The following is a 26,282-nucleotide window of genomic DNA, read 5'->3' on the forward strand; positions in this document are numbered from 1 at the left end:
CAGTAAAAACTGGGACAGTAAAATCTGTCCTCTCAGACAGCCCCTCCTGAGCTCCCTGTCTCTGTTCAGGTACTCTGTCTCCAACTTGAGAAGTCCCAACCTGTCTTTGTGTTCCTTGAAGGAAGCTGTACCACATCCAGGGGCCTCTTTGAGCAGGAATTCCAGTTCTGGGGCTGGATATTCATTCCAGAGGAGCTGGATGAATAGTAATTCCAGAGGTGCTGCCCTCATCCTGTGCTTCCTTCCCTGCTTTGTGCTCTGCAGCTTGGCTGACCTGGACGAGTTCATCCAAAGCGCCGAGAAAGGTTTGAGCAGAAAGGTGGAGAGAGGTGACTACGGTGGCTTGGTGGAGGTCATGGGTCACCTGCTGGCTGTGAAGGAACGTCGCAGTGCCACTGATGCCATGTTTGAGCCCCTGAAGGAGATCATTGAGCTGCTGAGGGCCTACGAGCAGCAGCTGCCCGAGGAAGTCCACCAGCAGCTGGAGGTGGGTGAGGGCTTGTGGTGGGCACAGCAGCTTGCCCAGGAGCAGAAGGCAAAGGGGGCAGGAGTGGAGGAGCATCCCAGGGATATTCAAAGCCCTGCTCCCTGTCATTAGAGGGCCCCAGTGGGCAGCGTTTTGCTGTTGCAGGATGTGCCTTAGTAGCTCTACATTTTGAGATTTTTTTCTTTTAAAGCAGAGATTAAGCCTTTTGTTACGTGTGAAAAACATGGAATTGCCTGCTCCAGCTCCCAGCGATTGCTTTTGAAAAAAAAAAAAATTAATGCATTTTCAGATCCATCTGTTAATTAGGTTGAATTATAATTATTTTTAAATAAGCTGGTTCTTGGCAGCTATGGAGATGGGAAGGATAATGTTGCCAGAGGAGCTGCTTTCCCACAGGACTTCAGTCCTCCTCTGGGTCGAGACCACCAGATCTGCTTTACCCAGAGGACATCCCTGGCAGCAGGTTGTGAACATGTTTTGGCATCTTTCCACATCTGGCTCTCATGAATCAGTTCTTTGGGAATTCCTTTCTTTTCTGCAAAGGGGACCATGAGAAGGTTGTAAGAGATGGTGAGTGTTGGGGGACAGAGACAAGCCCTGCCAGCTGTGTCTTCATCCACCAGCAGCCTCGCCCCACTAAATCCCCCTGCCTGGGAGCTGCTGGTGCGTTCCTGCTTGTGCAAATACCTTCAAATAACTGATTTACTTTGCTGACAGAAGAAATGAGGGTGTGGAGCAGCCATCCACACGCAGGAGACAGCCAAAGAACTGTTCTTCCTGTGAATGATTCATTCCCTCCTGTACGGAGTGGGAAAGGCAGAAGTTCCTCTAGGCTCCTCTCCCTCCGTGGAGATGGATGGGCTTGGTAGGAAGGAGAAGGGGCAGCCAGCAGTGCCTTTGTGCCCGCAGGAGCTGCCGGAGAAGTGGAGCCAGGTGAAGAAGCTGGCTCAGGCCGTGAAGCAGCAGGTGGCCCCGCTGCAGGCCGGCGAGGTGACAGCCCTGCGGCAGAGCTGCGCCGCCTTCGACGCCCAGCAGCTGCGGCTCAGGGAGCGCTTCGCCGCCGAAGCTCCCTTCAGGTACGGCTGCTCCAGCGCCACACGGGCTTGAGGAACCTTTGGAGGAGCTGGCGTTGTGCAGCCTGGAGAAGAGGAGGCTCAGAGGTGACCTTATTGCTCTCTACAGCTCCCTGAAGGGAGGCTGCACACAGCTGGGGTCGGTCTCTTCCTCCAGGAGCACTGGCAGAACCAGAGGACACAGTCTCAGCTGTGTCAGGGAAGGGATAGGTTGGATATTAGGAAAAAATTTTCACCAAAAGAATAATAAAGCACTGGAATGCTCTTCCCAGGGAGGTGGTGGAATCACCATCTCTGGGTGTGTTTAAAAAAAGCTGGACATGGCACTTGGTGCTATGGTCTGGCTGAGGTGTGAGGGCTTGGGATGGACTCGATGATCTCAGAGGTCTCTTCCAACCTCATTATCCTGTGATTCTGAGCCTGGAGAGGGAAGAGCTCATCCCTGTGGTGCCCTGGAGTGTATACCTGGAACAGAGGCTGGGCAGAGTTAAAAGGATAAAGTGTGTATTTACTAAAGGCCTTCCACAGATACACCTTGGGCGCACAAAGCCTCACAGAGGCTGCACCCAGGATGAACCATGGTCACCAGTTTTTTATACAGATATCAGTTTGGTCTATTTGCATATCGGGGTTAATCCTCCAATTACAGCTTCAGGTAATGAAGTCACATTCTCCCAGTTTGCTCCCCACAATTCACTTTTGTTTATGCTTTTCAGGGCCTGTGGTGTGTCCTTGGACCTCGGGCCCAGAGGGATTGCTCTGTCTGACCAAAATGTGAAGGCAGTTAACTACATTTTATATGGAATTTAGAGCTATGCACTAATGCACTACAGGACTTGAAAAACGTAAGAGCTAAAATCTTAAGGCATCACCTGCATGTCCTGGTGATGCACAGATCTCCTCCCTGCTGTGCCTGCAGTGCTGTGTCCCTGGGAAGAGGTTGGCTTGGGTGGTGTCAGCAGTGCCACGTGGCTCAGCCATCAGGGTGTAGTGGAGACCTTTCATCTCTCCCGTGGCTCTCAGAGGCTCTGTCTGTTTTATGGGTCCTTTAGAAGTTGTTACAACATCACTTATGAAGAATAAACATTTATTTCTAGGTTTGACACCGAAAAGCCTTATCAACTGCTGGATGCAAAGCACATGGAGATTAAACAGATGGAGACAGCCATGACCTCGATTTATGAATCAGCTGGTCTGTTTGAAGTCATGGTGCCAGAGTATAAACAGCTGAAGCAGTGCAGGAAGGAGCTGTGTCTGCTCAAAGAGCTCTGGGACATGATCTCCCTGGTGAACACCAGCCTCGATGACTGGCAGACCACCAGGTGGGTGGATATTAATGTGGAGAAGATGGATCTGGAGTGCAAGAAGTTTGCAAGGGAGATTCGGAATTTGGACAAGGAAATGAGGGCGTGGGATGCTTTCAGCGGGCTGGACAGCAAGGTGAAGAACATGCTGACAGCCCTCAAGGCTGTGGCAGAACTTCAAAATCCTGCCATCAGGGAGAGGCACTGGAACCAGCTGATGCAGGTGACGGGCGTGAGGTTTGCGATGGACTCGGACACCACCCTGGCTGACCTCCTCAAGCTCAACCTGCACGAATTTGAGGGGGAGGTCCATGGCATTGTGGACAAAGCAGTGCGAGAAATGAGCATGGAGAAGGTGCTGAAGGAGCTGAGGATGACTTGGAGCTCCAGGGAGTTTCAGTACGAGCCTCACCCCCGCACCCACACCCCCTTGCTGAAGTCGGATGAGGAGCTCATTGAAACTCTAGAAGACAACCAGGTGCAGCTGCAGAATTTAATGTCATCCAAGTACATTGCCTTCTTCCTGGAGGAGGTGTCTGCCTGGCAGAGGAAGCTCTCCACTGCTGACTCGGTCATCTCCCTCTGGTTCGAGGTGCAGCGCACGTGGTCCCACCTGGAGGGCATTTTCATAGGCTCAGAGGACATCCGGGCACAGCTGCCCCAGGTACCAGCCCCCAGATCCCAAATTCCTGTTTGGGAAGTGTTGAAGAAGAGGCTCCATTATTAAATGGGGTTATCTATAGTGCCAAATTCAGCCAAATTCCCCAAAGCAGGGCTGTTCTCCTGCTGCCTCGCTCCTCTGGAGGCTTCCTCAGTGCTCTGGTTGTTCTCTCAGGATGTTTTTGTACCCCAGGCTGTGCTGAGGGGCTGATCCTCTCCCTTGTAGCACTGCATGGCAAACACAGAGTTCCTGGGTGCTGAGTGGGAGCTGCTGCCTTCCTTCAGTGCTGCAGGTGTGTTCCCTCTTCCTTCAGAAGGGAGAGGACTGAGATCATTGCTCAGACACTGCAAATCATCAAACAGAGCTGGCCCAGGCAGCTTTGGCCACTTTCCCTCCCTGTCCTTCCACTCTGGTGCTGGGGGAGAGCAGCTCTTCTCCTGCTCCTGCTCTGGGGAGCTCCTCAGGTGCCTCCAGCCCAGCTCCCAGTGTTATTCCAGGCTCACAGCCGTGCTGAGGAGGAACATGCCTCTCACTGGTGAGGGAGGAGCTTTCCCCTCACCCCAAAGACAGCTCTCAGAGGATGGGATCTCTCAGCACACCAAGAGAGCGTTGCTGTGACCTTTGTGTCCCCTTTGTAGGACTCCAAACGTTTTGAAGGCATTGATGTGGATTTTAAAGAACTGGCGTATGAAGTTCAGAAAACCCCAAATGTGGTTGAAGCCACCAATAAACCAGGTCTGTCCCAAAAGCTGGAGGACATCCAGAGTAGGTATGTAGAGCACCAGCCCCAGGGTTTTGTCAGAGGCTGGAATCAGCCATGAGAAGTTGGTTGAACCTGTGCTCTGAGGCTCTGCTTCCTCTGCAGTCACAAATCCCCAGCTTTTCTGACCTTTCTCAAATGTTTGTATCTGTGACACCTCACCCTGGCAGAGTGGGCAGGCCCTGGCACAGGTGCCCAGAGCAGCTGTGGCTGCCCCTGGATCCCTGGCAGTGCCCAAGGCCAGGCTGGACAGGGCTTGGAGCAGCCTGGGACAGGCTGGGCTTTGAGGCTCCTTCCAACCCAAACCCTTCTGTGATTTTGTGATCAAAAAAAGCAGAGTTGAGCCCACTTAATTTACAAAATTATGTCTGTGTACCCTTGACATGGGGCATAACACAGAGACAGACCTGAGTGTCCTGGGATGGAGACACTTCTCACTTAGCACATGAAACTGCCTGAAAACCACTTCAAAGTCCATGCTAAGCTGTTGTGTCAGTAGCAGCTCTCCATTTCAAATAAGGATTTGATTTTATTTTCAATCGAACAAGGCCAATGTTCCTCACAGAGAATGTTATTTAGGAACTTTGTAAGCTCAGCAGCAGTTTAGCATGTGAACACTGCAAGATTCATTTTAGATCGGAGCAAACAACTTTCCTTTCATGCTTTGCAAACACAAAAAGCTGAGTTGGTTGGAATCAGACTTTAAAATGTGCCTCATTAGAATAAAAGCAGTTCTGGAAATGTTCATCCCAGTGGATGCCACCACCTGTGGCAGCTACGAGCTCGTCTAAAGCAGTGGGTCAGACTGCAAACCTTTCCAACCTCTTCTTCCACTCGTGCTTCTGCTTTTTCATGCGGCTGCCCTGACTCTTGGGTGTTTGACCCCTGCAGTAGAGAGTGAGCTGAGTTCCCTTGTGCTTTGTGGATCTATTCAGGGCTGTGGGAAGGAGCAGCCTGCAGGCTCAGCTCAGCCTGGCATTTCCCCATGGTGGGGAGAACCTGCCTGAAAAGGGCAGCACGAAGCATGGCAGGGTATTTACCCGCTGGGCTCTGCTCTGTCTCCCCAGGCTGTGTCTCTGTGAGAAGGCTTTGGCTGAATATTTGGACATGAAAAGGTTGGCTTTTCCCAGATTTTACTTCATTTCTTCTGCAGATTTACTGGATATTCTTTCCAACGGCACCAACCCCCATCTGGTAAGGCTTGTGCTGCAGCACCTTTGCATTTTCAGGAGTGTCACAGTGGAAGTGTTGTCCTGGGACTCTCCTCAGAGTCCTTTCTGGAGTGATTTTGTCCCATCCTACATGGATTAACAACTCTTTCAGAGCTGATCTCCACCTGCCATCACTGACAGGCAGCCCTGCCCTTGGTGTTGTCAGATCTAGCCCTGGGGATGCTCGTGGCAGGTTCATAGAGCACCTCCGTGGGTTTTGTGCCATAAAAACAATGCCTTTGCTCCTGCTGGGATACAGTGAGAGAAATGACCTCCGTGAGGATCTCATCCAAAACTTGTTGCTGACCTTGGATCCCAGCCTGGGATGCCACCAAACAAAGAGCCCCAGGCTGGGCATTGCAGTGTGGGAGGGCTGGTGGCTTGTAGAGGGCTGATTTTTTAGGCAGAAGAAGCAATTTCCTCTTCCTTTCCCCTGCAAAGCCTTTGGGATGTCCTGATGGCAGGGCAGGGAGGAGCAGAGCCTGCAGGAGGTGAGCAGCCAGGTCAGGCAGTGGCTGTGGCCAGGTGGTGTCTGACCCTGCACTGGGCTTGTGGGATGGGGTCTGAATGCCAGGTGTGGGGAATCCCCCCAAGCACACCATTCCTCCTCCCAAATCCTACCAAAACACCATTCCTCTTCCCAAATCCTTCAAACACACCCATCCTCCTCCCAAATCCCCCCAAACACACCATCCCTCCTCCTGGCTGAGCAGGATTGCTGCATCATCCCGAGGAGGAGCTGGCAGTGACCCTCCTGTTGTAAGAAATGGCTTCCCAGTCCCCTTCCCCCCATTCCCAGGGATCAGAACCCTCTGTCCCCCATGGGCAGAGCTCAGAGGATTCAGTCCTGCAGGGCCTTTTCCACGTGGAGCTGCTGCCAGGGAACTCAGCTCCTGAGCCTGGCACTGCCGTGCCCTGCCCAGCCTGGTTTGGGAGGCATCACTAATCCTGAGGTTGGTGTGTGAAACAAATCAACAGCAAATGGAGCCTGTTGGGTAAGGAATCAGTTCCTTATTCCACCTTTTACTAGTGAGCAACCTCAGCCTCCTTAAGCTTTTCCTCCTTTTCAGCGTTTGTGTCAGGATGTGAATGGGGCAGGCTTGGAAATGCTCTTGTTGCCACTAACCTTTAACTCTGCTTGGATCTGTTTGCTGCTGCTGGGTGATTTCAGCCCACAGAGTGTCATAAACACACAGCTGATTGATGCTTAAAATGGAGAGAGAGAAAGGGAACACAGGAAGCAGAGAAAAGCTGCTGTGCTGAAATGCTCCACGGAGTAAGGAGAAATTCCTGGCGCTTTCTGTTATTCAAAACTATTTGCAGTAAAATCAAAGTAAATGTCAGGCAGGATCACACACAGATACGCTCTCAGCCTTTCCACTGTCGTTTCAAAGCCTGATAATTCCTAAAGGAGGATTAAATAGACAATGATATTATCCACTTGAACTGGGTATTGAGCTGGTGCAGATTCAGGTGCATTTTGGGCTCTGGTGGCAGAATTGTGTCGACTGCTGGAGCACAGCCAAGACCCTGCACAGTGGCCAGGGGGGGTTGCTGAGCCTGCCCACTTGCAGGGGAAAAACAGGATTCCATGGTTTGTGTAAGATTTGAAAGGATGTGTGCTTGTCCTGGTGGGGAAGCTGGGTGCCCATTGCTTCTCCATCCACTTGGCATCTCCTGGGATTTGGCCAGCCAAGAAACTGATTTGACCACCTGTGGGACAGCTCCTGAGGAGGGGTTGGAATCCTCTGTGGGGCAGGGAGTGAGAGCTGGGCAAACAAGCCATAGGATGGATTATAGGACAGCCTGGGCTGCAGGGAACCCACCAGGATCATCAAATCCAGCTCCTGAGAAGGACAGCAGGAGGCTCCTGTTGGCAGCATCCTGGCCACGAGTGACAAGATGTGGTGCTGCCAAGATGTCCAGGAGCAGGACTGTGGCTGTCACACCTCTGCTGCTCTCTGCCCTGCCTCTCCTGCTCCTGTCCCCCTCACTTCATTTACACAATCCCTTTGGCAGGTGCAGCGTCACCTTCCCAAACTCTTTGACAACTTGGCCAGGCTGAAATTCCAGGTGGACTCTGAGCAGAAGACAACCAAGGTTGGCCTGGGAATGTACAGCAGAGAGGAGGAATATGTCCAGTTCAGTGACCCCTGTGACTGCAGTGGGCAGGTGAGAGGGGCCTTAGTGTGGCATGGGATGACATATCTAGAAGAAATATATTAGAAAGAAAAATACATGATGTTTACATCTGAAATTTAGTGAGGGGGAAGAAAACATACTAAAGGTAATGTAACTAGATTTATTTTTTTCTGCTGAGATGCTGGTAAATTTAAGAAATTAATCCAAATATTTATAGTAATATTTTTTTAGCATTCCTATAAAACAGTTATTTAAATCAGCACTGGAATGTGTTTTAAAGCTGATTAAGACTAAAATATGAAGAACAGATAGCTGTCTGTAGCCATGAGCTGTGTGACAGAATTGGCTAGCCACGAATAAAAGCAAAAAATTATCATCCAAGAGTTCTAACTAAGTGGGCTCTGAGCAGAAGACAACCAAGGCTGGCCTGGGAATGTTCAGCAGAGAGGAGGAAATGTCCAGCTCAGTGACCCCTGTGACTGCAGCGGGCAGGTGAGAGGGCAGACCCTGTCTGTCCAAGCTGCCTGGTGGAACCTGCTCCCACCCTCTTGGGTGGGCATCCCTGGCCAAGGTCTTGTAGAGTTCCACTGCAGTGCTTCCATGGGAAAAGCTGGAAGAGCTGGTGTGGAACTTAATCCTTGCTTACACCACAGCTCTGGATGGGTCCTCACAGTGTGAGGAAGGGCTGTGGCCTGTTCTTCACTGGGCTTTTTAATTTTAATTCCTGAAAGATGTTTTGAAGGTTGCTCTTACCCTCCCAGTTGGGAGGGGATGCAGTCTGAAAACAGATTAAATTATTCCATAGTACTTCTGCATGGATACCTTTGGAAAGAAAAGGGTTTTTCCCCTGCTTTCCAAATCTTATTTCATAGGACGTGTTGAAGTACAAAATTTAAGAATCAAATTACTGCTCAGCTTTTCTGTCCCTGTAGCTGCATTTTCTCCATGGACTGTAAAAGGAAGCTAAAGTAGGTAATACCAGCTCTGAGCTCCCCGGTGATGGCACTTGGCATTTAAACTCTCCTCTCAGTGAGGACTTTGCCTGTGAAACACTAAATTCAGCAGGAATTGTGTTCCCAGCATGTGAGAATTCTCATCAAGAATTGTGTTCTTGCTGCTGGCAGATTGTGCTCCAGTCCCACAGGTGACTCTGCCGTGGCCCGGAGCTGGAACACGCTGAGCTCAATTGCTCCTCAGTGGAGCTCAGTGTGGTTCTCCTCTAGCTGGGAGGGTTTTTTTGGTGGAAAAACCTCTCTGGGAAGAGATGCTGATCCTGCAGAAGCAGAAATGGCTGAGTCCCCCCGTCTGGAGGAGGCTTGAGGCTTGTTTCGTCTGCCTGTCCCCCTCATTGCTGAGGCACAGCAGGCGTGCTCTGGGATCATCCCTGGTGGCCCAGGGGTGAGAAGCAGGAATGTTCCTGGCATTTAACCCTTTCTGCAGGTGGAGGTGTGGCTGGGTCGCCTGCTGGACACCATGAGGGCCACGGTGAGGGATGGCATGGGCATGGCTGTGGCAGCCTACGAGGACAAGCCCAGGGACCAGTGGCTCTTTGACCACCCTGCCCAGGTACTGCCCCTGCCCTGCTTCCCCAGGGGAACGGGCTGTGCATGGGAATGGCTCTGGCTGTGCTGTCCAGGGGACACAGGAAGGGTGTGATGCCTTAAGGAGCTGGAACAGAGGCTAGAGGGAGTTAAGAGGAATAAAGTGGATTTTTATTGAAGTGCCTTCAAAGGCCACACCCTGGCAGTGCCTGAGCCACAGTCGTGGCTCTGCCCAGATGGCTCCAAGATGGAAGCAAAAGAAGGCTTGGTCGTGAGATCTCACATTTTGATAAGTCTTAGTCCATTTGCACATAGGAGTTAACTGTCCAATTAACAGCTTCCAATTATGAAGTTTCATCCTCCTTGCTTGCTTGCCCGCCCTCCTCTTTTTGCATTGTTTGTGCTTTTGGCCTGAAGTTTGAAGATCGTCTTTGAGTCTCCAGCTAGAATGGAATTGTTTTGTCTCTACCACCCTGTGAAAAGATCCTAGTAACACTTAATATAAAGCTAAAGCTGCACACCAAAGAACAGAAAAACTTAAAACCTAAGGTATCGGGTGAGAACTCCTTTCTCCTGGCCATCTTGTGATGGATTCCCAGGCTGAGCTCCGTGCTCTGACCAGAGCTCCAGGCAGGATGCAGCTCAGGGACTTGGGCAGTGGCTGCTGCACCCCAGGGGTCTCAGGAAGCTCCTACCCCCAGTGGGGTGAGGGGACAAATTGATGGGGCTTGATGAGAGGAAGGAGGCCCTTGGGTGCCCCTCTGGCAGCCTCCCATGTGTCCAGACATGAGAAAGGGGCTCATTTACTGATGAGCAGCTGCTAATTGTGTCTGTCCCTGATGGGAATGTCAGTGGACGTAAAATGGATCCCCGCTCTCCTTCCTGCTGTGATAATATAATTATAACAAAACTTCATTTTACGTCAGGGATGCCTCATCCCTGACCTCCCCATGGGCCAGACCCTCTCAGAGGTGAGGAAACCCCTATGTTGCCCTGCTGTTGAGCCAGTCTGTTTCCCCAGGTGGCTCTTTGCTGCACCCAGATCTGGTGGACAGCTGAGGTGGGCATGGCCTTCTCCAGGATGAAGGAAGGCTACGAGAAGGCCATGAAGGAGTACCACAAGAAGCAGGTGGCCCAGCTGAACACGCTGGTGACCATGCTGCTGGGGCAGCTCTCCAGGGGCGACAGGCAGAAGATCATGACCATCTGCACCATCGACGTGCACGCGCGGGACGTGGTGGCCAAGATGATAGCACAGAAGGTTGGTGTTCCCAGCTCAGTGTGAGCCAGGCTGGGCACTGAAGGGGAGATCATGGAGGGACAGACCAGGGACGGGCACTGGGAGCACTGCCTGGCTCAGCAGGGCCATAAGAAAAAGCATTTGGGATTTTCTTCTCTGGAGATTCCTTGCTGTGGTGTGAGCCCAGAGGGAATCCCTTGGGATTTGTCCACCACTCCCACTCCACTGCCCTGTCATCACATACTCCCAGAGTGGTTTGTGTTGGAAGAGACCTTAAAGCTGTTCTCATTCCAACCGCCTGCCATGGGCAGGGACACCTTCTGCCATCCCAGGCTGTTCCAAGCCCTGTCCAACCTGGCCTTTGGCTCTGGTACCTTCTGGACCACAGCTGGGCTCCCCTGGGAGTGCTGGCAGGAGTGGGGGCAGGAGCTGGGTGTTCCTCTGCTCCAGGGGTTTTCCAGATGCCTTCTGTCCCATCTGGGGTGCCAGAATTGATGCCTAGAGAGGCTGATCTGGAGCAGAGACTAGACAGAGCTAAAATAATAATAAATAATGAATAAATAATAAATAATAAAGTAGGGATTTATTTAAAGGTCTTTAAAGGATGCACCTTAGGCAGTGCAAGAGCCCAGCCATGGCTACACCCAAGATGGATCCCAGTCATGAGGTTGCACACTTTTATAAGTTTTGGTCCATTTCCATATTGGGGTTAATTGTCCATTTCCATATTGGGGTCCAGTTGTCCAATTCCATATTCCAGCTCCAGGAATGGAACGAAATATTCCATATTACATTTCCATATTGGGGTCCAATTGTCCAATTCCATATTCCAGGAATATGAAGTCCCTCCAGGGCTCCATGGACCCTCCAGGTCATGAAGTCCCATCCTCCTTCAGTTTGCTCTCTTCAGTTCCCCATTGTTTATGCATTTTGGGCCTGAAGCTTGTGTCGATTGTCCTTGGTCCCAAGCTGGAAAAATATTCTTTTGTCAACCTACCCTGTAAAGAGAACCTACTAACTCTTAACACAAAGCTCAGAGCTACACACCTAGGCAGCACAGAACCTGAAAAGTACAAAAGCTGAACGTGAAGGCATCACCCCTGCCCTCCCTGGTGGCACTCTGCAGGTGGACAATGGCCAGGCCTTCGTGTGGCTGGCGCAGCTGCGGCACCGCTGGTCGGACGAGGAGCGGCACTGCTGGGCCAACATCTGTGATGCTCAGTTCCTCTACTGCTACGAGTACCTGGGCAACACCCCCCGGCTCGTCATCACGCCCCTGACCGACAGGTGAGGCCCTGGTGATGCCTGGTGGGACCACCTGAGGGGGTGGTTAGTGCCCACCAGGGTTTCAGCTCGGCTGTGCTCGCACAGAGCTGTGCCTAAGGAGGCACGGGGCCCTGCAGAGTGCACTGCAGTGGCCTGTGGCACCCACGTTAGGGAAATTAATCCACAAACATCAGGGGTTTGTGTGCAAAAAGGAGAAAGAGGAGTCCTTTTGCTTTATTTGGGTAAAGAGAGAGGCCATGGGGCATTCCCCTGGGGTGTCTCAAGTTTTTGGAGGATGCAGCCTCCTTTTTACCCCAATTTCCCAGCTGCATTTCTCTTCTCTCTTCCCCATTTCTGAAGTACTTGGGAGGTACAGACTTCACAATATGCCTGATACCAGAGATTTCCCTCTAATGTATAACCCTCCCATTTAATTTTTAATTCTTACAGAATTTAGGGGTTTTCCCCATTGTTTCTTTCATCTTTCAATGTCCAATTTAATTTATCAGCAACCCTGCAGCTTATTTGTAAAAGCAAATATCTTTCTCCATTCACCAATCAGCGGAACCCTTCCCATCATTTATTTTATCTCTCACTGCCGGGTTTATCTACCCGCAGCTTGTTTGGAAAGGCAAATCTGCCGTTCCTCTCACCCAGCTCAGTCTCTCTCCCCTTTCCCCTCGCCCCGTGCAGGTGCTACATCACCCTGACCCAGTCCCTGCACCTGACCATGAGCGGGGCCCCCGCGGGCCCTGCAGGCACCGGCAAGACGGAGACCACCAAGGACCTGGGCCGAGCCCTGGGCATCATGGTCTACGTGTTCAACTGCTCCGAGCAGATGGACTACAAGGTGCTGCTTCCCCCAAACCCGGGCTGCTCAGGGCCCCTGGAGCCTGCAGGGTGGGAGTGATCCAGCTGGGCTTGCTCTGATCCATCCCCTCTCCTCACATCCCTGCTGCCTCCCCTTCCTGCTGAGCAGCTTTTTCTCCTTCTCCTTTTCGTCTCTGAGGCTTGCACGAGGTTCTTGAGGAGGGGGAGAGCTGAGCTGTGCTCTCTGCCCTGATCCACCTTTCCCTTTTTTCTGGAGTTAGGTTCCACGTTAAATTCTTCACAAATTCTGGCCTGCCCAGTGGAGAGCGAGGCTGTGCTGATGCATTCCCTCTCTCCAGACCCACAGGATACCTGTCCCAGGCACGGGGTCAGAGCTCTCCTGGTTCCTCAGGATCCTCTGCTGGGATAAGGCCAGCACTGGTCATGGGGCTGATCCCTGTGCTCTCCAGGGGCACTGGGTTTGGTGGCCTTGGACCATATTTTATCCAGCTGAGGTCTCTCATGGACGTGGGGCCATCAGTAACTCAGCCCAGGTGACCTTTGGATGGAACCAGAGTGCAGAGATGTTAGAGAGGGCAATTAGCAAATCAAGTGGCAAACTGTGCAGAGCTATAAATATTATAATTGAGTTGTGCCTGCTGCTCCCGTGCACTTTCTAAATACCCACAATAGGACTGTAAATTGCTATAAATAAACAGGCAGGGAAATTAAATCCATTTTTTGCTGGAGTAGATTCTGTTTGTGATTTCACTCTTGTAATTTTATTTTTCTTTTTTTTTTCTTTTCAGTCTTGTGGGAATATTTACAAAGGCCTTTCCCAGACAGGAGCCTGGGGCTGTTTTGATGAATTTAACAGGATCTCAGTTGAGGTCCTTTCTGTGGTTGCTGTACAGGTAAGTGGAGAAAAGCTTGTGGATAAATACAAGCCAGCCTTCCTTCCCTCCCTCCCACAGGGCCAGAACAGAAGGATTTGAGTCTTGGGGAACTTCAGTGCTGAAAACTGAGTTGCTAAAATATCAAAGCTCTTCTGGTTCCCAATGTCAGCTGTGAGTGCAGGTTTTGGGATCCCAGTGTTTGACTGAGGTGCTGAATTCTTCCTAAACCCACTTTGGGGCTTGGCATTGCAGAAATTAAGGTGTAGAGCCCAGAAGTTTCTACACTTTTGTAAATGTCGTGGTCAAAGGAATTGTTCTGAACCCCTTCACAAACTCCTCGCTCTCATATCTCTTTCTCTCATCTTTATACCTCCTCTGATGTCCCAAAAAATTCCCAGGCAGCTACAGGTGTTTGTGTGTCGTTCCCTCTCCATTTCCCTTCCATCAGGTTCTAGCTTAAAGTTGTCATTGAAAAACGTCTTTGAGGAACTTAAAATAAAAGGGGGAGCTGAACAAAAGAAGCCCAGATATGACTCAGCTGCTAATGATTCCATGGCTCCTGGCTGGAGCGTGGTGTCTGAGCGAGCAGGGCTGTCACTCCATCATCGCCTCTGCTGCTATTAGAGGGTAACCATGGTGATGGTTAATTGGCTGCCTTAGTCATGCAGCTCCTGTCGATGTGGGTCCTTACACTGAGAAACTCCCTTAATTGCTTTGCTTTAAGGTGGCAAACGGGTGAGTTTAGGGCAGAGATTCCTCCCTGGTGAAGTGGTGTTATCAGGAGGTGAGCTGGCTGCAAGGGGCTGCTCCCTTGGGAAGCGGAGAAGGAGGGTCTGGCTGGAACGGACTCGGAATGGGAGGTGGGCAGTGAGGTGACCTGGCTGTGTTGGCTGTTTAGGAAAACGTTTTTTTTACAGAAAAAATGATAAAGTTCTGGAATGGCTGCCCGGGGAGGTGGTGCAGTCACCATCCCTGGGTGTGTTTAACAAAGCCTGGATGTGGCACTGGGTGCCAGGGTTTAGTTGAGCTGTTGGGGCTGGGTTGGACTCGATGATCTTGAAGATCTCTTCCAACGCAGTGATTTTGTAAATTCTGTGACTCGCTCCATGGGAATGGAAGGTGGGCAGTGAGGTGCTCTGGCTGTAGTAGACCTCTTTGGAAAGTGGGGGATGAGAAGAATAAAGCTGCAATCAGACAAGTAGAAAACACCAACCAATTGTCCTATGAAGCTAAACTAACTCTTGGAACTCTTTTCAGTTTGACTGTCCAGTCTCTTCAGCCCTTTTCTGTTTTGTCAGAGCTGGATTGTGAGGGGAGACACACAGATTTACCCCAAACAGTGTAGAAAGATTTATATGGTCAGTAAAGGCCAGACCAGAGCAGTGACAATCCCTGGTCATCATGGGCCAAGGGCAGGGAGGGCAGCAGTGCTGTCTGGGGTGTTTCATAGCTGAACCACCAGCACTGAGCACTGCCTTGGTTCCCAGGTGAAGAGTGTGCAGGATGCCATCCGGGAGAAGAAGAAATCCTTCAATTTTCTTGGAGAAGACATTAACTTAGTGCCCTCAGTTGGGATTTTCATCACCATGAACCCCGGTTACGCAGGACGAACCGAGCTACCTGAGAATTTGAAAGCTCTCTTCAGGTGAGTCAAGGTCAGGTTTTGTGACCTGTGTGATAAAACTGGCAGAAATTGTCTTTTGGAACATCCAGGCTTCATTTTGTTGGGGATTCACAGATGGTTTCAGCCTTGTGCACCAAGCCTGGATCAGGGATAGCAAGGGATCTTTGTCCGGTGCCATGGGAAAGGCAGTGTGGGCAGACTGGGAGAGACTCACTGGAGAGGACTTGGAAGATAAAGCTACAAATCCACTGCCCTCGAGCTCTGTAGTCAATGTTTGCTCTGCAATCCTCCCCTGCCTGTCTCCCTAGGCCCTGTGCCATGGTGGTGCCAGACTTTGAGCTGATCTGTGAGATTATGTTGGTGGCCGAGGGCTTCCTCCAGGCCCGGGCCTTGGCCAGGAAGTTCATCACACTCTACCAGCTCTGCAAGGAGCTCCTGTCCAAGCAGGTGAGCCCTCTGCTGTGCTCTGGATCCCCAAAACCAGGGATGTGACACTCTGCTCTGGATCCCCAAAACCAAGGATGTGACACTGCTGTAGATCCCCCAAAATGAGGGATGTGAGACATTGCTCTAGATCCCGCAAAATGAGGGATGTGACACTCTGGTCAGTATCCCCCAAAATTAGGGATGTGACACTGCTCTGGATCCCCAAAATCAGGGATGTGACATTCTGCTCTGGATCCCCAAAACCAGGGATGTGGCACTCTGCCCTGGATCCCCAAAATCAGGGATGTGACACTGCCATGCACCTCCAGGGCTGAAGCTTCACAGCTTTTAGTAACTGACTGCCTTTGTGGCAGCTGCTGGGACGAGGAAGGGGTTGTGATCACCAAAGCAATGACATTTTCAAATTGCTCTCCTGGAGGATCTGCAAGAGCAGAAGCATTTGACAACTGCATTAGTGAGAGAGATTTTTCAAAAGCCTCAAATGCCACCATGACTGGGGCAGTATTCAGTGACTCTTTGCTTTTCCTCTTAGCTCCTATTGATTCTTCAGCCTGCAAGGGGTTCATGATGACTGTTCCTCTCTTAGTCCAAATAAATACTTCTCTTTCATGTCAAGTGTTGACCATGTAAGGTCACCTCCAGTGCAAAACTCTTGTTAATCAGATTTTAACTTGGCATTGTCTGCATAGATCCAAACTGGGGTGAGTTGAATCAGGAGTCCAGATGGAAAACCTGATCTTGGCTGTGCCAGCCTGAGCTGGGGTGGGTTTCTGCCTCGTCACAGAAACTTTGTGCTGTGCAGCTGGAGGCCCTGTGGGAGCTTTGGCCTCCCACACAAAGCAGTCAAGCTGTTGGGCTGTGCTCTGCAGGGTCTCAATGGAGCACAAATAGAAGGACTTGATTGTTGGCTTGGGAGTTCCTCTCATGCCTCTTTAGCATTCCTTTCCAGCAGTGTCCTTCCTGCCCCTGCTTGCTGGACTGTCCCCAGGACCAAATGTCCCTGGTAACCTGGTGATGGAGAAATGTGGGTGTCTGAGGCCTCAGAATGGACTAACAAGCCTTCCACCTCAGTAGCTCCTGCAGATCCAGGGCTTTGGCAGGCCTTGCTTAACCTGCACCAAGGCCAAGGTTTTAGGGTTTAGGAGAAAGAATTGCTTAGGTCTCCAGAGTTCAAGTCCTACTGTTGACTTAGTGCCAGCTCTGAGCCCATGTGAAGGCAGGGACAGCTGAATTCCTTGACTCCTTAGTGCTCTCCCTGGTGGGAAGCTCACCTTGTGAAATGTAGACCAGGTGACTCAGGCTGGTGGAGGTCTCAGACCATGACACAAATGACGAATTTGGCTGCATTTCCACTGCTGACTGCTCTGGCAGCTGGGACTGCTGGTTTTTACCCCTGCCTAGGCATAAGCTCAGCCCTGTTTTTATGTCTCTCTTCCCCCTCACGCAGGACCACTACGACTGGGGTCTGCGGGCCATCAAGTCGGTGCTGGTGGTGGCCGGCTCCCTGAAGCGCGCGGACCCCGAGCGGCCCGAGGAGCAGGTCCTGATGCGCTCCCTCCGCGACTTTAACATCCCCAAGATCATGACAGATGACGTGCCAGTGTTCATGGGGCTGATTGGGGACCTGTTCCCTGCGCTGGATGTGCCTCGGAAGCGCGACCTGGATTTCGAGGCCGTGGTGAAGGAGGCTGTGCTGGAGCTGCGGCTGCAGCCTGAGGACAACTTTGTGCTCAAAGTAAGGCCAAGGGGTATTCTGCTCTACCCACACCATCATCAGCTCAGCGGGGTTTTTTCAAGCATCTTTGCTTCTTCAAAGAGGGCTCTGCACAATCACAGAATCGTAGAATGGTTTGGGTTGGAAGGGGCCTTAAAGCTCAGCTTGTTCCACCCTCTGCCATGGGCAGGGACACTTTGCACTATCCCAGGGTGCTCCCAAGCCCTGTCCACCTCGTCTTGGGCACTTCCAGGGATGGGGCAGCCACGATATTCCCTTTGCAGACAGACCTTGATGGAGGACAGTCAGCTGTGCTGGGTCTGACTTCTCCTAAATCCAGCTCTGCCTCTTCCCTGGATTTCCAGAGACTGGCTCTTGTGCACGTGCAGCCCCCAGAGTGCAGAGCCTCTTTGGCTGGTGGCTGTCACCTGTGAGCAGTGCTGGAGGTTTGTCTGCCTGCTCAGGATTTCATTGTCATGGTTTGATTGGTCAGACCAAACTGGGAGTCAAATCCCTCTGTGTGTCTGGGTCACAAATTTCTATACGAGGGCCCCAATGAGAGCTAATTTCACAGAATGCTTTGGGTTGGAAGGGACCTTAAAGGACATCTCATTCCACCCCTAAACCACGGACAGGGACTCTCTCCCCTAGAATTTGCACATGTGAGCTTCACTTTGGCGTGTCTGTCAGCTCTGGGGGTGTTTCCCCAGGTGGTGCAGCTGGAGGAGCTGCTCAGTGTCCGGCACTCCGTGTTCGTGGTGGGGGCTGCAGGCACAGGCAAGTCTCAGGTGCTGAGGTCCCTGCACAAAACCTACCAGAGAATGAGGCGCAGGCCTGTGTGGACAGACCTCAACCCCAAAGCAGTCACCAACGACGAGCTCTTCGGCATCATCAACCCAGCAACGAGAGAGTGGAGAGATGGTAAATGTCTTTTTGTGGCTGAATTTGGAGAGAAAAAGGGTATTTTTAATGAAGCTCCTGAGCGGATGATGGGTCTCTGCGTGCAGGTTTCACCGTCCAGGTGCTGCTCCCAGCCCTGTGGGGGTTTGCTGTTGGAAGGACATGTAGGGTGGCACAGCTTTTTGGGAATTTATCTTTTTGCCATAAGGAAAATCATCATGTTCATTAACACCAGTACTTTCCAATTCCTAACTGGGCAGGTTGTTTTTTGGGGCTGGGCTGCTGATGGAAGAGAATTCCCTCCTGCCCTGTGCTGTGCACTAGGGTCCCCCAAAAAATATCCCCCAAAATCCTGCCATTTCCAGGTTTCTGTGGCTGGACACTCCCAGCAGCCTTTGAGAGGTGTTTTTCCTCTGAATATCCCTGCCTGATCTCCAGCACACGACGTTTGCCAGGCTGTTGATCCTGATTGCTCCTGAGGAGGATGAGATGAGCATTTAAGACCTGCTGAAAGATAACAGAGATGCAGAGTGAAAACGTTGGGTTGTGACTAATCCAGGAAGGCAGCTTTGATTCCCTGTGTGGCTGTTCTGGGAGCTGAGGGGGAGGTGAGGGACAACAGCTCCATAAATCATCCTTGGCCAGGGAGAGTCCTCCAGGAGAGGAGCTGCCACCACCTCCCCTGCCCCCTGCCACCACCCCTCCTGCCCCCTGCTCCGCTCCACTGCCAGGGTTAATTTCTTTTTAATTGTGATTAGGGACCCTAAATCAAAGAGCCAGAGGGAAGTGTGGGATGTAGCCAGCCCTCTGCAGAGGGAGCTGCACGATGGGGATTGTGGATCAGGGGCTGTGGGTGGCACTGGACAGCAGGACAGACACTGGCAGGTGGCTGGCCAGCGTTCTCAATCCTCTAATGTTTCAAGAGAACTTACAGGGCTCCTCTCTGATGGCTCAAGACAGATATTTTCTGCATTAACCATTCCTGAAAATGTTGTTTCTTGATGCCGAAGAGCAGCCAGGCCATTTTCAGCACGGCCTGACAGGAGAGGACGTGTCCCCTTATGGATCAGCTCCTCCTTTTCCTCTTCCCGAGTTCATCCTGTCACTCATTTCACTGCCAGCAGCTGGGAAGTTTGCACATCTTAGGTGGAAAAAGGCCCCACAAGGGAATCCTAAAAGTGTTATTTGTAGAACCAAACTCTCCTTTCAAATCCCAAATCCCCTCTGTGGTGTGGATGCCCGAGGTTGGGAGAGGAGCGCTTCCCTCCAGCAGCTGCTGTGGTTGTGATGCTCCCAGGCAGGAGCTGCTGCTGGCAGTGCTGGAGAGGCTGCCAGGCTGTGTCCAGCGTGAGGAATGGAGTCCAGGCAGAGCCAGGGAGGTGTTATTTATCCCTGACCCTCTCTCATGGCTGTGTGGCGGAGCTGCTCTGCACAAGCTTTGTTCTGGTCGTGCGGTGCCACCGGCGGCTCCTGACCCGCATCACGAGGGAATAGCTGGTCCTGGAGAAACAAAAAGCATGCCTGTCACAATTCACTGGAAAAGAGGTTGTTTCTAATGCTTGCCTGATGTTCCTTCATGCAGACCAGCCTTTCCCTAGGTATTTCCTCGTGTGGAGGAGAGTGATGGTTTTGTGGAGCTCTCATTTGCCCTGCAGTACTTCTGCTCTGTTCCCAGCTTCTCTCTCTTCTTAGCATTCATTATTTACTCCCCTTGAGACTCTGCATATTCTCTGTCTCCTTGATTTTACTGACATTTTGTACTGTCACTCAATGTCATTCTGGGCTTGTTCTCCTCTCATTCTCACTAAAGCCATGACCCAGTGTTTAAAGCATCTTGATTTTCCTGATATACTTCAAGCCACAGAAGAAAGAAAAAAAAAAGAAAAAAGAATTTTCAAGGCATATTCAGATGGTTTTCTCTGCATTGTGTAGTTTGTGGAGCTTTTTCCTCTGAGTATCTGCTCTTCATTTTTCCTGTATGTTATGGTTTTCAGTGGGAATGAAGCTCATGTAGGCCCACCATCATTCTCAGTGATAATAACTCTGATAATATTTTTTTTCTTCAAAGGAGATATCATTATACAGTATTATTTATGTCCAGATGCAAAGAGTTATGAATGCATAAGGGGAAAGCATAATTTTTTAGGAAGTTTGCTGGAAAAATCTGTTAGAGCAGGTGACAACTTCAATGTTCATCAACATATTCATGTCACCCTCCCAGGACTGTTTTCATCAATCATGAGAGAGCTGGCCAACATCTCACATGATGGTCCCAAGTGGATGGTACTAGATGGAGATATTGATCCAATGTGGATTGAATCTCTGAACACTGTGATGGATGATAATAAGGTAATGGATGTCAGCTAAAGAAGCAGGTATTCCTTGTCAGGGGTGATTCAGCCTGGGAGAAATGCGGATTGTAATAACATCTCCTGGAATAATGCAGCTGTGCTTCTTCAGACACACCAAACAATATTGCATAAAGGCAATGGTGCATGAGGGAAATAACTTAGAGCTTGTTTTCATTGGAATTTCCCTTTTCTGGAGAGGCGTGCATGTGAATAATTGCAAATGTCCTGATCATAACTTCAGGCCCTTTAGAAGTAGGGGAGGTTCATAATTCTGTGTCTTTCCCCCACCCTGAGGGAGTGCTTTGGATTCTGGGTTGTGGAAGAGAGAAGGAGCATTCTGTGCCTGTCAGAAATCGTGTCCTGGCATCACAGAATGGTTTGGGCTGGAAGGGATCTTAAAGTTCACCCCATCCCAGTCCCTGCCATGGGCAGGGACACCTTTCATTATCCCAGGCTGCTCTAAACCCTGTCCCTTGGGCACTGCCAGGGATCCAGGGGCAGCCACAGCTGCTTTGGACACCCTGTGCCAGGGCCTGCCCACCCTCACAGGGAACAATTCCTAATTCCCAATATCCCATCCATCCCTGCCCTCTGGCAGTGGGAAGCCATTCCCTGTGTCCTGTCCCTCCAGGCCCTTGTCCAAAGTCTGTCTCCTGTCTCTTGGAGCCCCTTCAGGTACCAAAAGGCCACAGTAAGGTCACCCCAGATCCTTCTTCATGCTGAACACCCCCAGTTTTCTCAGCCTGTCTGAGAACTAACAGAGCTTTTCCATCCCTCTGCCCATCCTGGTGCCTTCTCTGGGCTCTCTCCAGCAGCTCCAGCTCCTTCCAGTGCTGGGGCAGCTCTGCAGGAGGGCTCTGACCAGGATGGGGCAGAGGGGCAGAATCCCCCCTTGTCCTGCTGGGGCTGCAGCCCTTTGCTGCTGTGCCTCAAGGAGCTGGGCTGGGCAGCCAAGCCCAGCAGTGCCAAGTGCTAAACACTCTCCATTCCTGTTCCTGGCAGAGCTTCAGGCTGTCTGTCTGCCTGTCTGTCTGCACATGCAGGTGCTGACCCTGGCCAGCAACGAGAGGATCCCCCTGAAGCCCACGATGAGGCTGCTGTTTGAGATCAGCCACCTGCGCACGGCCACCCCGGCCACCGTGTCCCGGGCAGGTGAGTCCTGCTGGGCTGCTCCTGGGGCTGCTTCCAGCCTTTTGTTGGCCAGTCTTAAGCTGTGCCAAGGGAAATTTAAAAAAAAAGGATATTACCAGCCTTTTTTCATAGAAAGGGTGATCAAGTATTGGAATGGTTTGCCCAGAGAGGTGGTGCAGTCACCATCCCTGGGTGTGTTTAACAAAGCCTGGATGTGGCACTGGGTGCCAGGGTTGAGTTGAGCTGTTGGGGCTGGGTTGGACTCGATGATCTTGAAGGTCTCTTCCAACCCAGTGATTCTGTGATTCTTTGCAAGCTGCCAGGCTGGGAGCACAGCTGCCTGTGGTGTGCAGGGAGTGTTCCTGAAGCTCACAGATGCACTGAGGATCCCAAGCCCAGCCCCACCTGGGGTCTCTCATCATCTTGGGGGTGTACTCAGAGTGTTCCTGCTGCTGCAGTGGGGCCATGGCTGCAGCACTGCTGAGGGAACTCTCCTGCACAGCTCTGTGTGTGCCTGATGAGGAGAGAGCAGCCTTTATCCTAAAGAGTTTTTGGAGCAGGGCATGGGAACAGAGAATGAAGGTTTCCCTTCTGTCTGGTGCCCAGAGCAATAACATGGCTCAGGAAACACCACGTTCCAAATTTGGGGCAGGATCATGAGAGTTTCCTGAGTTACATCTCTTCACTGTGAATATTTCTCCTCTTCAGTGGGGCATGTAATGCGGGACCAGGTGCATTTGACAGGGTTTCAGTTGTTTCAGAGAGTAGCTGAAATTTCCTGGTGGAAAAAGGGAGAGCCTCTGCTGTGTCCTTACTCTTGTCTCTTCTCCTGCACCTGAAGGGATCCTGTACATCAACCCCTCAGACCTGGGCTGGAATGCCCCTGTCAGCAGCTGGATTGACCGGCGGGAGGTGCAGTCCGAGAGGGCCAACCTGACCATTCTGTTTGACAAGTACCTGCCCGTTTGCCTGGACACCCTGAGAGCCAGGTACCACTGCAGGGGGTCACTCACACGGTCCAGACCAGCTCCAGGGCTGGCCAGTGTCCTCCTTGTCCCCAAGAGCCCTGAGTGTCATTGGCTTCAGCTCCAGGAAGCCGTGGGTGAGGGGGCAGCTGGCACTCCATCCTTGCTTGGTGTGGTCTGGTTCTCCTTGGATATTGATTTGATGGTTCCTGTGCTGGTATCAGTTCTGTATCTCTTGGAAATGAAATCCAGGAGATCCTAAAGGGAAAATCCAGTCTCCTGATGTGTCAGGCCAGACCTGAGTTCACTTCACAAGTTTTGGGTCAGTGGAGCAGATTTCAGCCTGCTGCTGAAAGAAAGTGTGGAAGATGCAGAGCAGATCCTCTTTTATCCTCTCCCCACATCTTTTCTACTCCTTTGGGGGTGAGGAGGAAGCTGCTGTTTGTGTGAGAGGGTGGGATTGCTCCAGAGGCAGTCCTCTCTTGGATTTCTTTCCTGAAGCATTTGAGCACAGCTGAGTCCCTCTGTGTGAGCTCCCAGTCTGGCTGTGTTCCATGGCCGGACACTGACCACTGAATGTGAGAAACAGCACAAAGAGTGATGGCTTTAAACCAAAAAAGGACAAATTTAGGTTGGGTATTAGGAAGAAATTCCTGGCTGTGAGGGTGGGCAGGCCCTGGCACAGGGGGAGGTGTCCCTGCCATGGCAGGAGGTTGGAATAGATGACTTTTAAAAGAAGAAAAGTCAGTGAACAACTGAACCTGGGCACCATCAGCCCCAGTGAGGAGGTGTCAGGAGGAGCTGCTGGAGTGCAAGTCTTGCTCCTTGGGACTGGGAGTTGGGAATCTTGCTGGGGAGCTGCTCTCTGGGTGCCCAAACTTTAAAGCTGTTGGCAGCAAAGCCCATCAAGCATCTCCAGCTCTCTCTGCTGAGCAGTTGTCAGCCCATGAAATCCCCAGGATTAGCTGCACCAGCCCCGAGCTGAGTATTTTGGTAGCTTGCTTAATTCAGAAATTGTAGAACCAACCTTTCAAATAGCTCTAATTACTTTATGGAGGACTTCAGTGCTGCTACAATATTAGTTTGGAATTCTGTAAGTGCAGCTTAAACGAATGTAAAATGGCAAGATGAAAGGTTTTATTTTATTACTCCTCTATTTGACCGCTTTTGAACTCCTGGCACTCCCAGGAAATCATCGCCTTCAGCAACTCCTCCATTTTACTTCTTTCAAGAGGATCAAAGTTTTTAAATGCCTGAAACTTCTGATTACTGTTATTATGTGCGTGTGTGCCAGTGCCAGTGGGGCTAGGAAGAGGATGGCTGTTCTCTTCTTCCTGCTGACAAGGAAAATGCTGATATTCTGGCAAAGCATCCCTGCCTTGCTTTCCTGGGCTGGGAGCACCCTGGTGCTTCACCCAATTCTGTTTTCCATTTCCAACCCTCAGATTTAAGAAGATTATTCCCATTCCTGAGCAGAGCATGGTTCAGATGCTGTGTTACCTCCTGGAATGCCTCCTGACAGAGGACAACACACCTCCTGACTGTCCCAAGGAGCTTTATGAACTTTACTTTGTCTTTGCTGCTGTCTGGGCCTTTGGTGGCTCCATGTTCCAGGACCAGGTAAGAAGGGATGAGAAGATCAGCATCTTTCAACAGACCTTTTATTGCCTTTTTTTTCCCCTGCTTTTTTCTACTTTCCCAGACCTAAAGCTGTGTCAATGCTGCTGTTTGACCAACAATCCCTTTCATGAAAAGCCTCATTATCCAGGGGGGAGCACTGGAGAATGGCCAAGCCCAGCGTGGTGCTCCCTTGGTGCCATCACCTCCAGGCCGTGCAGAGCCAGACCAGCTTTTGTGGTCCTTGTGGAGGATTTAACCCTCCATTCCCTGTGTGCCAGCTGGGAAAACCACAGCCCAGCTTCTGTCAGTGCAGGGTGGCTTTTAATCCAAGCCTGGGGGGCACGGCTTAATTCAGAAATTGGCTCTTGCCCAGCAGCTGAGGAACTTCAGCCCCTCACTGTGGCTGGTGGCACTTGGACGTGGCATTGCCGTGCCACAGCAGCTAGCCCTGGCGTGGCAGGGCCTTGGCACAGCTGGGTGTGTGGCAGGAGGAGCTGGGAGCAGGCTCAGCATCCCGCTGGGAGGATTCTGGTCGTCGCTGCTCTGTAAATGTCAGGGAGGAGAGCGTGAGCACACGGCGTCCGAGCGAGGGGGAGCCTGATGAAAAACGATCCAATATAAAAGCTGTTTATTGCTCCCTGCTGAAGGTGCCCTTCCTGGTGACCTTTTGCTGCTGAAATGTCAGGAGAAACACGCTGGAAGGCTTCCCACTGCTCAGGGTTTGTTGGTGGGGAGCGAGGCCCCTCTATAAAAACAGATGATAGATTTGCCATTTCCAGGCCCTCAAATTAGCAGAAATCCACACGGGGTTTTTGTTAAGGAAGCAGTTTGAGCTCGGCACCATTCTGGCAATAAAGCTGGGGCTGGGACTGCTCCACTTAAGGGCTCAGCCCCTCCCAGCGCTGCGAGCAGGGCGAGGCACCACTGTGAGAAAGCTTTTAGCAGCGCTGCACATCCCTTCTCTGCTGCCAGGCTGAGGAGCAGTGACAGCAGGAGAAAGGAGATTACAGTCATTCTGCCTCTCTGGGCAGCACGAGACTGCAAAATCTTGGATGCTAATAATGTGTTTTTCAGATCATCTGGTCTTTTGATGCGTGGTGGCTCGGGGAGGTTTGCAGAGGACAGTCAGTTCAAAGCCAGGTTTCCTGAGGGTGGCTGAGCAGTCCCTGGTCCCACCTGCTCCCAAAAACCCGTGTGGTGGCTGTGGGGAGGAGAGACCTAATGGAGATGCCCCAGGATCAAACTGTGCTGCTAAAACTGGCTCAGTGATGCATGTGCTCTCTCCCAGACATCTTTTTAGCAGCACTTTCCCCCTCCTTCCCCCCTGTTTCTCCCCAGGGCTGAGGGCTGCAATCCCTGTGCTCTGCATGGGAAGGGTTCAGACAGTGGCTGGCCCAGTTTCACAGAGGAGAACTGAGGCAGGGAAGGGGACTAAGCACATTTTGCAAATCCTGACTCAGTGTCTAAAGCAAAAACTGTCACCCCAGCTCCCAAAGAAAAAAAAAAAGTTCAGATACTTGAAAATCTTCACGCATGGAGGGGAAGGGGACTAAGCACATTTTGCAAATCCTGACTCAGTGTCTAAAGCAAAAACTGTCACCCCAGCTCCCAAAGAAAAAAAAAGTTCAGATGCTTGAAAATCTTCACGCATGGAGGGATAGAAGGGGGGAAAGCAGGAAAGCAGGAGCTTGCTGGGCTCTGTGGCAGCAGCCCCTCTCCCATTCTTTGCTGAACTGGGGTCTGCTGCTCCTGCTTGAAAATAGGCCAGAAAACAACAGCTAAGTGTTTGCAGGGTGGTGTGATTTATGAGGAAGAGATTTGGTATGCATGCTCTGACTGTCCATGGCCACGGATGGAGATGGATGTGGTGTCCTTGTCTGTTGGAAGAAGTAGGCACCAAAAATCAATCAAGTGTCTGTTTAGTCATAGGCACGTATTTCTCTTTTTCAAATTGATCCATCTGTCTAATCTCAGACATTCTAGGAGTGATCAACACAGAGGATGAATTATTTAGGGGAATAAATAGGAGTGATGAGAAAAATTAAGAAAATGAAAAATTAGACTTAATAATAGGAAAAAAGATAAGATTGTTATGCTGTGGAATATATTTTTAAGGACTAATCCCACTCTGCTGGACTG

General features: G+C 51.1%; 1 protein-coding gene across 1 annotated transcript in view; it reads left to right on the top strand.

Annotated features, from left to right (window-relative positions):
* Positions 1–26,282, top strand: part of DNAH9 (dynein axonemal heavy chain 9) — a 141,846-nt gene that overhangs the window by 21,859 nt on the left and 93,705 nt on the right. Inside the window, 19 exon segments of the mRNA XM_041465912.1 lie at positions 265–487; positions 1,397–1,563; positions 2,658–3,528; positions 4,164–4,294; positions 5,353–5,479; positions 7,516–7,668; positions 9,079–9,204; positions 10,201–10,440; positions 11,546–11,706; positions 12,379–12,535; positions 13,305–13,409; positions 14,879–15,036; positions 15,324–15,462; positions 16,910–17,197; positions 17,887–18,097; positions 20,298–20,425; positions 21,471–21,579; positions 22,400–22,547; positions 23,969–24,143. Of these exon segments, the coding sequence (XP_041321846.1) occupies positions 265–487; positions 1,397–1,563; positions 2,658–3,528; positions 4,164–4,294; positions 5,353–5,479; positions 7,516–7,668; positions 9,079–9,204; positions 10,201–10,440; positions 11,546–11,706; positions 12,379–12,535; positions 13,305–13,409; positions 14,879–15,036; positions 15,324–15,462; positions 16,910–17,197; positions 17,887–18,097; positions 20,298–20,425; positions 21,471–21,579; positions 22,400–22,547; positions 23,969–24,143 (3,817 nt within the window).

The sequence above is a fragment of the Pyrgilauda ruficollis genome, unplaced genomic scaffold (genome assembly GCF_017590135.1).
Source record: "Pyrgilauda ruficollis isolate IOZ18807 unplaced genomic scaffold, ASM1759013v1 scaffold194, whole genome shotgun sequence".
Taxonomy (NCBI): Eukaryota; Metazoa; Chordata; class Aves; order Passeriformes; family Passeridae; genus Pyrgilauda; species Pyrgilauda ruficollis.